This window comes from Vigna umbellata, chromosome 8, assembly GCF_029865625.1.
Source record: "Vigna umbellata cultivar VRB3 chromosome 8, Vumbellata_1.0, whole genome shotgun sequence".
Taxonomy (NCBI): domain Eukaryota; kingdom Viridiplantae; phylum Streptophyta; class Magnoliopsida; order Fabales; family Fabaceae; genus Vigna; species Vigna umbellata.
In genome coordinates this window covers 41,292,778-41,304,261 of record NC_142172.1, presented here as the reverse complement: position 1 = coordinate 41,304,261, position 11,484 = coordinate 41,292,778, and the positions used below count along the sequence as shown (strand labels likewise).

General features: G+C 33.1%; 3 protein-coding genes across 3 annotated transcripts; all 3 read right to left on the bottom strand.

Annotated features, from left to right (window-relative positions):
* Positions 1–2,351: 2,351 nt before the first annotated feature.
* LOC124824247 (uncharacterized) lies at positions 2,352–3,014 on the bottom strand. The gene has a single exon (XM_047296656.2). It carries the CDS (start codon positions 2,981–2,983, stop codon positions 2,453–2,455), a length of 531 nt encoding a protein of 176 aa, XP_047152612.2. The 5' UTR covers positions 2,984–3,014; the 3' UTR covers positions 2,352–2,452.
* Positions 3,015–5,242: 2,228 nt separating this feature from the next.
* LOC148194741 (uncharacterized) lies at positions 5,243–5,876 on the bottom strand. The gene has a single exon (XM_088096618.1). It carries the CDS (start codon positions 5,833–5,835, stop codon positions 5,305–5,307), a length of 531 nt encoding a protein of 176 aa, XP_087952744.1. The 5' UTR covers positions 5,836–5,876; the 3' UTR covers positions 5,243–5,304.
* A 917-nt stretch (positions 5,877–6,793) lies between these two features.
* On the bottom strand, positions 6,794–11,427 carry LOC124824248 (protein S-acyltransferase 8-like). The gene is made up of 5 exons (XM_047296658.2): positions 11,098–11,427; positions 8,970–9,155; positions 8,234–8,545; positions 7,878–8,111; positions 6,794–7,660 (listed from the first exon to the last, which is right to left on the bottom strand). The coding sequence occupies exons 1-5, from the start codon at positions 11,137–11,139 to the stop codon at positions 7,157–7,159; spliced, it is 1,278 nt and encodes a 425-aa protein (XP_047152614.1). The 5' UTR covers positions 11,140–11,427; the 3' UTR covers positions 6,794–7,156.
* Positions 11,428–11,484: the final 57 nt, after the last annotated feature.

The window sequence follows — 11,484 nt, the reverse complement described above, 5'->3', positions numbered from 1 at the left end:
TTATGTGAAAATATTTTTTCTGTTATTTACAGTTGTTTTTACCAATCTGATGAAAAGTTCATGATTTGCTGTTTTTATCTTAGCATTGTTCTGATAGTATGTTCTACCTATATGATTTGACAACCATTTTGCTCTCACTCACTCGTATATTTGACTGTATTATATGCATCACACGTCCAAGGCTGTAATGAAGTTTTCACAGAAACATAACGACATGTTTTCAAAAACTTATATATATTTGTTTATCATCATCATCATCATATATATATATATATATATATATATATATATATATATATATATATATATATATATATATATATATATATATATATATATTACAGGATTATAATCAATTTTTATTCAAACAAACAAATGAGTTTTTTTCTCTCGAAACAATAGGTTATATGCATGATCTTATGAAATAGAATAACGACATACTTCATATATACTATATATTTTTATGTATAAATGATTTACATCTCATGACGTACGTATTTTCTAGTGGGTATGTAATACATTATTTTAGTCTGAATAAGAGATTAAAATTCTTCTTTAGAGCATCGACAAGTGACATTGACGTTCTAAGAAAGAATATACATGGCTGCAAAAACCCTAATATTTTTGATAATTTTGATGCTATATAGTGGGGTGGAGCACTTTGGTGGGTGGGTTTTGAGTTTTATTGCTAAGTTAGCAAGTAATTTGGGTAAACAGCATGGGTGGGTTTTGGATCCACGCGTGTTTGGATCTGCCAATACCATATGCCAAGTTGGGATAAGAGCTTTTTCCTTTTACTTTCAGAAAAGAAAGATACTTCTTCTTTTATTAATTTTTTTACTTTTGGATAACTTACATTATAATGAGAGGCCATCATAAAATTTGAGTAAGATGGTAACTGTTTGACAAATTGGCTCCATTGAAATAAAATATGCATTAGAGTCATCATATAAGCTGCAAAAGGATAAGTATTGAATGTGATGTGCATCTGAATTTGATGTCATGGGAGAACAATGTTTGAACCTTATGCTTCAATTATAATATAATTAGAAAATGATGTAAGATTTGGTAGTTGCGTGATTTCTATCTCCCAATGCTATTATTTCTTTGGATAACTATCAAAATATCAAATCTTACACTTTACAACCCCACACTTCTCAACTTTCCTGTGCCAACTATTTTAGCTTCTTTTATTTTTCATCAATATTTAAATTTTTATTTTAAACACGTACGACTGTTAAATTTTCACAAACCATAAATTATAGACAGGCTTATGTATTTGAATATTTTTAGGTTAGCTATACATTTCACAAACCATAAATAAATAATGTCATCTTTTAGTTAATTATGTTTATGTCAATTGGAATTTTTATAAAGAGCAAAACAAAATATATTAATTAAGTGGGATAAGTTAACAAAACTTTTATATATACATACATATATATATATATATATATATATATATATATATATATATATATATATATTATTGCTCTATATTTAAGCCTTTTATCATATTTAATCATACATCTTATCTATCATAATTCATACATATTTCAAAAAAATATTTTTCGATATCATTAAAAAAGACAGAAAAATATTATGCATATGTCTATTCTTGGTTTACCAATTTATTTTTTTCTGTTATATTGTTATATTCTAAATTTGAGTATAAAAAGAATTAAGACATCAACTCACCCATTTATTACACAGATTCAGCCATTTATTACATACATTCTATATAGTACATAATCTATTACTCATATTTACCGCCTTATTCCCCAAATTTTTCTTTGTTGTAACTTTTGTTCAAAATCACTTTCCAATCAAACATCTGTTCTCCAAATTTTTCTTTATTGTAACTTTTGTTCAAAATCACTTTCCAGGCATTCAAACATCTGTCTCCTCCGTTCCAAATCCCACATTTAATTATTATTATGCTAATTGTCCATCTCTTCAATGGTTGATTGTTTCTTTGTTAAATTTGCATATAGTATTGGATACATAAAAAAGATTAACCACTACTTGATTGTTGTATTGTACTTCTTAAATTTGTCTTGCATACTCCAAACATATGGATATTTGTAGTTATTTTTTTAGTGAACCTTATTTCTACTCACTTTCTCTTCATGTAATTAGCTAGGATTTTTTTTTCTTTATGTCGTGTCAAATTGCGTGTTTTTTTTTTCACATAAAAGGTTATTTTTAATCTTTTTAGGATTTTTTTTTCTTAGTTATCTCTTTCTTATTTAAATTTAGTTTACGTTTATATAAAAATATAAATGAAAGACAGAAAGAAGAGGGATAAGTAAACATTGAATAAAAGAAACAAGTTGGATTTTATAAATCACTCTCCTGCACACCAAAGGAGACAAAAAATGAAAAACGACACCGCCAACACGTACGAACGCATGCATTGGCACTACAAGTAGAAAGTGAGGAATGCACTTAATCACTTGATTTTAGAGACGATTCTGAAGGCCAACTTGCTGAGGGTGGAAATTTGACTATTAAGAGCAGTAATGGCAGGGTTGTTAATATTTTCTGAAGCCAAGCCTCTGTCACAACCAGCAGGTCCATCACCAGCAACTTTGGCATCATAGCTAGCAGTCTGAGGATCATCTTTATACTCTTCCAAGGCGCTCTTGAAGGATGCAACAACCCCATCGTAGTCGAAGTTCGCACATTGCACTATGGCTTTCTTGTTGTCTACCTGAGCCAACCCCTTCAGGAAGGCCTGAGCGTCTTTTGCCTTCGCCACCGCCCATTCTAGGATTGCCTCAGCCAGTTCGTCCACATTTTCTGCGTTCACAATCTTAGGATCAGCTTGCTTTAGCAGCATCAAGCAGGCTTCCTTGTACTCCAAGCTTTCCATGCACATTTTTTCAGCCAACCCTTTTTCACCATTTGCTGCCATGGGAGAATAGCAAACCATCACCAGACACACGGCCACAACAAACGAACATAGTGCTGAGGAATTCATCTTTGCGATAGAGTTTTTTTTTTTTTTTTTTTTTTTTTTTTTGCCTTGGAGGGTTTGGTGTGAAGGAGTGAGTTTTTCGTTCATGATGTTGGGATCTTTTATAGTTTCTCAAACCCTATTTTAGGTTAACGTTTCATTTTTTAGAAATCTATAACCACTCGTTACTATGCTTAATTAAGTTAAATAAAAAGTCATACAACAAATTTGCCATATAAATAGTGCTATCATCTTGCTGAGCCTCTTCCTCATCATCAAATTGCATTTTTCAAAGGAAAAAAAAAAATATTTTGACAACTACGTTTTAACATAAATTAAATTATTCGACAGAATTAATCGAGAGTGTAACACCATCTATGACAAGAAAAAACAATTAAATAAATAAGTAATCGTTTCCGCCATAAATAAATAAGAAAGATTAAATCCTCCCATTACTTGTCTGGAATTTTTATATTTAAAAGTGATTGAGAAGAAGAACATCATCAGGTGCAACACATTATCAATATATGAAGAATGTTAGTCGGTGAAATATATTCATTTTCATATGCTGTTTGTTAAAATTGGTTAAAACTTATAAAACCATTCGAGAAATTTTATTGAATGGAAGTGAAATGTATTCATTATTTTAATTTATGAAGTCTTAATTAGCCAAACATATATGGATTGAAAGGAGAATTGTTTTTAATGTTTTCATGAATAAATTACGAGTGTCGTAAATAAATTAGAATAATATATGTTAAATAATTAATTGAAAATATGTTGAGAATTTTTACTCAATTGAAAAATAAAAAAGATTTTTGAGAGTTAATAGAATCAAGATTTTGAAAATAGTTCAATTTGCTTAAGTTTAATTCAGTTTATTAATTTAAAACCTAAGTCCAATTTATTTATTTTGATCAGTCCAACTCTTAAGCGTGTAGAGGTTTAGGGATGTTAAAATAAGTTAGTCTGACCTGTTTTAATTTTACCAGCAGTAATAAAACGGCTTGAAAATTTAATCGTTCCGTCATTTTTTTTAAATTTATATATATATATATATATATATATATATATATATATATATATATATATATATATATATATATTCATATCTTTAATTGAATGAATTAACTAAAATTATTATGGTCATGACACATTTACATCTTCATATAATAATAAAAAAAAAATTTGAAACTATTTTTATTTTAACTTTAATTAAAAATATAGCAAACAAATTGAAAAGCTCTATGTACTCGTACAAATTTTGGGAGCGCGGAATAAGATCTATTTTACCATCCTTATATATTAATATCTGTATTGTTGATTTACAAAGGAGAAAACATATTTGATCATAATAAATGTCAGTCAAAATTTTAGTATAGAATTGACAGAAAAAATATTTAATCTTTTCATAACTTAGAACGATGATGTCGTTGTATATAAGGATTGTAAATGAACCAGTTTCGTATGTATTATTCCAATTCGTTTCAATTTTGATGAAAAAGGTCCATATTGAATAGTATATTTCGTACATGTCTTTATTTTAAATTAAACTATTAAAACACTTTTATTAGATAATATAAAAAATTTATATGAATTATCTTTTAGTATTTAATGTTGTAATTTTTTTAGACACACACATTTGATAACTTTTCATTCTTTTATATAATTGTTTTACTTTCATTCAATTGTTATTTCATATTCTTATAAATATTTATATAATTAAAAGTTATTTATTAATATCTAACATTGAAGAAAAAAATCCTTTCTTTTTAATATTTAATATTTCATAATACAATATTTTAATTGTGTTAATTTTTATAAAAAAATGATTTGATAACGTAATATTTTATTCAATATTAAGAAAATGTTTATCTTTTGATATATAATATTTGGTATAAACAATGCTACTCGTCATTATTTCTTAAACCAATGTTATCATCAAGATACGATTAAATATATAGTTTGTGCCCAAGTGCTCTCATATAAATATACTTCCCTGATAAAAAGAAGACTTTATTTTATTAAGTCAAGGAATTTTGTTTTTACTCACTTTCTCTTCATATATTATTAAAAAAAATCTTTAGTTTTGTTTTTGCTTGTTATCGTGTCAAATTGCGGGTTTATTTTCTGATAAACAATTATTTCTAATCCTTCTAAAAATGTTATTTTCTTAATTATGTTGCTTTGTATTTAAATTTAGTTTAGCCGTATGTCTGTAAATATAAAGCAAAGATTGAGTAGAAGCAACAGGTTTAATTTCATTAATGACTTCCACTCCCCCACACCAAAAAAAAAATATAGCAACAGCCCACACTTTGGGTTGAGCATGGTGGCGAATTCACTTAATCACCGCATTTACTGACGGCATTGAAGGCCAAGCTGCTGAGGAGGAGTATTTGGCGGTTAAGAGCGGCAATGGCAGGGTTGCTAATATTTGCTGAAGCCAAACCTCTGTCACAACAATCAGGTCCGTCACCAGCAACTTTCGCATCATAGCTAGCGGTTTCAGGATCATCTTTCAACTCTCCTAAGGCGCTCTTGAAAGATTCAACCACCCCATCGTAATCGAAATTCGCACATTGCACTATGGCTGGACTATTGTCCACCTGAGCCAACTCCTTCAGAAAGGCTTGACCCTCTGATCCCTTGCTCACAGCCCACTCTAGGGTTGCCTGTGCCAGATCTTGGAAGCTTTTTGCACTCACGATCTTAGGATCGGCTTGCTTTAGCAGCGCCAAACACCCCTCCTTGTCTTCGAAGCTTTCCATGCAGATCTGTTCGGCCAACCCTTGTTCACCCTTTGCTGCCATGGGAGAATAGGAAATCATCACCAGACACAAGGCCACAACAAAGCAACGTGTTGAGGAACTCATTTTGTGATGGGGTTGCTTTATTTATTGGTCCCTTAGGGTTTGGTGTGGGGGAGTGAGTACTTTGTTCAACATCAATTGGAATATTTATATTGTCTTTAATTCTAATTTAGGTTAACGCTACCTGTTTTTAGGAACCTACAACCACTCGTTACCGTGCTTAATTAAGCTAAAAAAAGTCATATAACAAATTCGTACTATAAAAGATATAATGCTTAGCTTTTGGTTGAACTTTTAATTCAACTTTACAAACTAGTTATTAAATTCACTAACTAATAAAGTGACTATGGTAAAATTTTGTTCATCAAACAGTTTTTTTTTATTATTTTCTGTTATATATTTTCTCTTTGTATATATAAGGTGACGACGGTTTTAGGTGAGTTCCGAAAGTCAGTCCCGGAAACGAAAATCGAAAAAAAAAATCTAGAAACATATTTTTCTTTTCTGAAAACAAATTTCTGAAATATATTTTCTATTTCCGGATTAACTTTCCAGAAGTAACTTTCAAATAAGGACAAAAGTGGAAATGAAATTAATTAATAGAGTGAAGAAAGGAAATGATAAGGTGCAGGAAACAACAGCCGAAAGAAAAAATGCGAGCCCAAGTACAGAGGCTGGAGAATCCTCGGACCTAACTCTCGAAATCTATAGCAGGTCCCAAGTCAAGTCCTGATGAACGTAATTTATTAAGATTGAAAATGCAATGCACCAATATGAAAAAGGAAAAATTCTCTTTCACAACTTTTTACAACAATATTGGTAGCTTCTGATTCAACGATTTCAAATATACAAACCTATAAAGTAAAATAATGACACATAGTATCTGTTGTTAAAAAATTGTTAAAATATCATAATATTAAGAAAAAACCACATGCGCAATAAAGATTCTAAGGCGGAATGTTAAGACACGTTGAACAATAAAAAATCACTCACAATCACGTCAATGGCAAGGTAAAAGCACTTACAACATCAAAGGGCCCAGTTTTACCGTACCTAAAATGCAGTATATGTAGAGAAGCTTTTTCAGTATCATAACTGGTTATTTACACAAAGAATAAAACCAGGGAAAGATGAGATCCATATATTGGACTGTTAAAAATAAGGAAAAAAGAAAGGGATAAAAAAAGGACAGTGGGTCTCAAACAAATTACATGCACGCATTTATATGCTTTCCCAATGAACTAGGGTTACCACAAAAAAGGTAGGCTAAGTTTTTATACCAAGTTCCAATCTTTCTTTTCCATCTTTAGTATCCAAGGAACCCCACATCATATATGGTTGATTGATGCCATTGAAAATATTGCAAGAGACAAACCACAACTCCTCACTGGCGCATTTCCTTTGAATAGTTTCTGCTTTCTGTGACATTTGAACTGGCAAGAACCTCTTGGGCAATTTCCCAGTTTCCACTCCTGTCCCAACTTGAGTGCCTAGCATCTGATCGAATGGTGGGAGCTCGATGATCTGAGGACAAAATTGAGTCAGGTTCAGATGTATGGTGGGGTGCTCCATTGCTCCCTCTGCCTCGAATCTCCTCGTCAAGTTCTTCAATGTTCCTGCGCTGTGATATCTTCAATAGGTCTTCACCAATGTCAAGATCATCTTCAACCTTTGGGCGCCGATCTCCACCCAAGCCGTCATCTGGGTCACGAGGCCGTGCAATGATCGGAGCCAGTGGCCTCGGTACCTCCTCTCTGGCAAATGCCCTGAAATTGTTCCTTGAGGGCTTTACTTTAGTGCAAAACATTTCCAGAAAATTATTCAAACAACCCCGGTTAAAAACATTGATCCTGCTGTCAGCTCTGTACCGGAAGTTTTCATAGGTAGTCTGCAACACAAGAGACACTGACCCAGTTGGTAAAGATAATCGTGTAACACAAGAACACTCCGGAAATAACAATAGAAGATTTTTGATAAAGTGGGGTGGAATTAGTACCATCAAGATCATCCCTTTTAACTTTCTTTATTCAGAGTTAACAAACTAATCTAAAGGTACACTAATCCATGAGAATGTTAACCACAAATGTCAAAAAAAATTGACTGACCTGATTTGTGCCTATGAGATATAAATGAAAACCAGTTAATCCACCAACAAACCACAGAGAGATGAAACAATAAGCCATTAGTATCACAGATGCAGGGGATTCTTTCATTGCCTTCCAAACTGTGCCGTCATAATTATCCATCAGAACCTTGATGTAAAGAGCTGAGAGGGAAAACACATAGATGCACAGAATAGTTGCTGAAGAAACAAACATAAAGAAGTAACGATAGTTCCTCTGCACATTGGAGAAAAGGCCAACAAATACATCAGAACAAAGAAAACAAGTAAATAGCACCCTCCGATAAATAAGAAAAATGGTATCATAAAATCAAGAGGTCATGCTGTCAACTTTCATACCAGACCAATGCACTGGCCCACCCAGGGGCAATGGTGATCAAAACGCTCAACACAGTTATTGCAAATGGAGCAGTGTGAGCAACGAGGAGGACGATACAGCATACAAGTCTCACAATATTTCACCCTTACAGCAATGCCGTTGACTACAACTTCTTTGGTTCGAGAGAACTGGAGACTTGGTGTTTGCCGTCCAGCTCCCCCAACATCAGCAGAGACAGAAGAATCATAACGAAACTCTTCTTCCGGTGGATGAGAATTCCTTGGAACAATGCCCGGATCACCAGAGGAAGTAAGAAAGAGAACCGCCAGAACCTAAAAACATAGGCTGTGAGATTATATAGTGACACGCTATATGGAATCAGTAGAGAAAATCAATTTCTTAATAGTGAAATGCTATCACCATTAAACCAAACAGCTTTGAACTTTTACCTAGCAAATTAAAAACTATTAGGGAAAAAAAACATGGATACATGATGAGTTGAGTTTATGTCAGTGATTTAGTTTAAAGAAGCACACTTCTGCAGTTCTCAGTACTGGCTCATAAGAGGTATACAGGAAGATGGACAGCATACGTGGTGAACAGTCAAAAGTATGTTTTTCGTTGTGGTAGCTTGCACTAAATTTGGACTTCGGAACTTAAAATAGACCAAGCTAAAACTATGTATACAAAAAGATAAAAAAAATAAAAATAAAAATAAAAAAACGAACAATAAAATAAAAAATTAGCTGAACTTACATGAATAGTAAAAAGAATAGCCACTGCTAAAATAGCATATCCAGAATTATATGGAGAAAATTCATGCCTGAGATGCCTTGCTACACATACACAAAAGATTATAACTGGAACAATAATCAGCAACAAGGTGACAAACAGGGACCTAGCGTCTGGCCCAAATACCAACCTCCCCCCGCATATGAATTTCTGCAGAAGATCATGAGAAAAGTATTAACTACAAAGTGCAGTAAAAGTTAAAAAATTGCAGAAAAATAGTTCGTGAAAAAACTACAAGTTTTGATAGACAAATGAATCCCATAATAGCAGAATGATACATCATTTCAAGAGGTCAATACCATACATTAGACAGGAGAATAATGAATCCTCCTATCCTATCAAAAACATAAAGATCCCAACGAGGCAAACTGACCCAAAAATGCAATGTGTTCCAACACTTTAGTAAACAAATGATCGATCCCTTGAACCAGCCATTAACCAAGCACCATCACAGGCACAATCCTATCCTACAACTGTAAAAGGAAAAGAGATGATCTAGATGGCATTTCGTGGCAAACAAATACACAGAATGCCATAAAATTTCACACTCTTTGTGCCTTTCAAAATCTTCAGGGCATATAAAGAGAAAAGCCAGAGACCATTCGGCAGGTGTACCACAGAATTGGCCATCTATAGTATTATCAGATTATTTTGGCATATTTATGGCTACACGCCTCTATTTCTTTATGAACTTCAATAGTCCAGCTACCATTTGATGAATGTGTCCATGATCATCTCATAACAAATATTATGCAAACTTTGAAGGTCATTTATCTCTCTTGTTTCTCATCCTATTTTACACCTTTTACGTAAAACAAATAAGCACCAAAAACATGATGAAACATAATCGTCCTTTGCTTATCACCTGTCAGATGACCTCATGTAGGCTGCAGAATAGAATAATTTATATAATGGAGCTGCAATCATTATGTAACATCAATCTTACACTTTACAATACCATCAATATTACCAGCCATCATCCATTATAAAAAAAAATTAATGTAACAGCCAATAGCTGTACAGACAACTACTTCATGCGAGAGCAAGGAATGGGGACATCAATTTCATCTTATCTTCAAAAGTAATTACTTTGACCTTGGAAGAATGGCCATAAGCTGGTGATAACCACATAATATTTCTCATCCTTCCAGAACTTGTTCTACCCCAAACCACTCATATCACACCAAACATGGGAATAGTAGACATCTGTCTGTGCTGCTCAAGTGGTCCATCCCACATTCTAATTTAACCCGATCAATAATCTATACATCAACTTTACAATTTATCTTTCGCCAGGAGTCACTTTCCCGAGAGGATTAAAAAATCTTTCGTGACAACTCTATTCAGAGGACAGAATCACAAAAAATTATTTGAAATAAATTTCATCCTTCTTAGACAAACCTAGAAAACATAAATAAGAGAAGAAAAGGTGCTATTCAATGATTTCAATCCAAGGTCTTAAATTACTTCATTATTTTTTTTTAAGCAAAACTATCATAGTATCATTCAAAGATACACATTGGAAGGGGATCAAAAGCCCAAACTCACTATTGTGTTTAATTCTACCTTTATTTTCACCCGAAAATAGCAAAACTTTTGAGGGGATGAAGGCCAAATTCTGCACTTCATAAATTATTTCACCAAAAGTCAAAGCAGGCTAATTGAGCCTAACACTTACAAATAATTAATAACACGCAATATTAAAAGTATTGCAGCAGATACCTTTGCCCTTAAATAATCATAAATCAAACAATTGAGTTGAAAACTAACTGTAATCACGCACACACAGCTCAGCATTCAAAGTTGTACAGTCCCCCCAGAAAATAACACATAACCCACCCCAGTAACCGACCCCAGTACTAGCTCAACTTTCAACACACGCCCAACTTTTAATTTTCAAAATAAAAACATGCTCCAAGTAAAAAAAACAAAAAAAAATCCAGCTCCAACTCGACATTCCTGCAACCAAAACTACCCGAGAAATTCAAAGCCTTTAGCACGACGCGAATCAAAGAGCCGCGAACCAGAGCATACCCAGATGGCATAAAAAGCTAAAATTGCAACGAAGAAGAGGACAAGAAGCAAACTTTACATTACTTCCTTTCCAAACTTGGTACACGCGCTTTGCAGCCATGAAGGATCTTTCTTGGCTGGCACACTAGGTGAGGAAAGAGTTGGAGAGGTGGGAGTGGGAAGTGTTCATCTTACTCCCATTCACGCTCCACAGAATCGGAGAGAGGGTCAAAATTTGTGGGCTCGGTCTGGAATGCGATGGAAAAGCTTCACTGAAAAGAAAAAGAAGAGAGAGAAAAGGGAGTGATTGAGTTTCCAGAGATGGCGGTTTCCGAGTTTGGAATTTTGGATTTGCACTGAGGAATGTTTCGGGGGAAATGAAAAGAAAATTTGGAGTGAGTGTGCGCGGCTATAATGTATTGTATTCAAGCCAAATCCAAGTGAAAAATAATTATGAAATCTAATT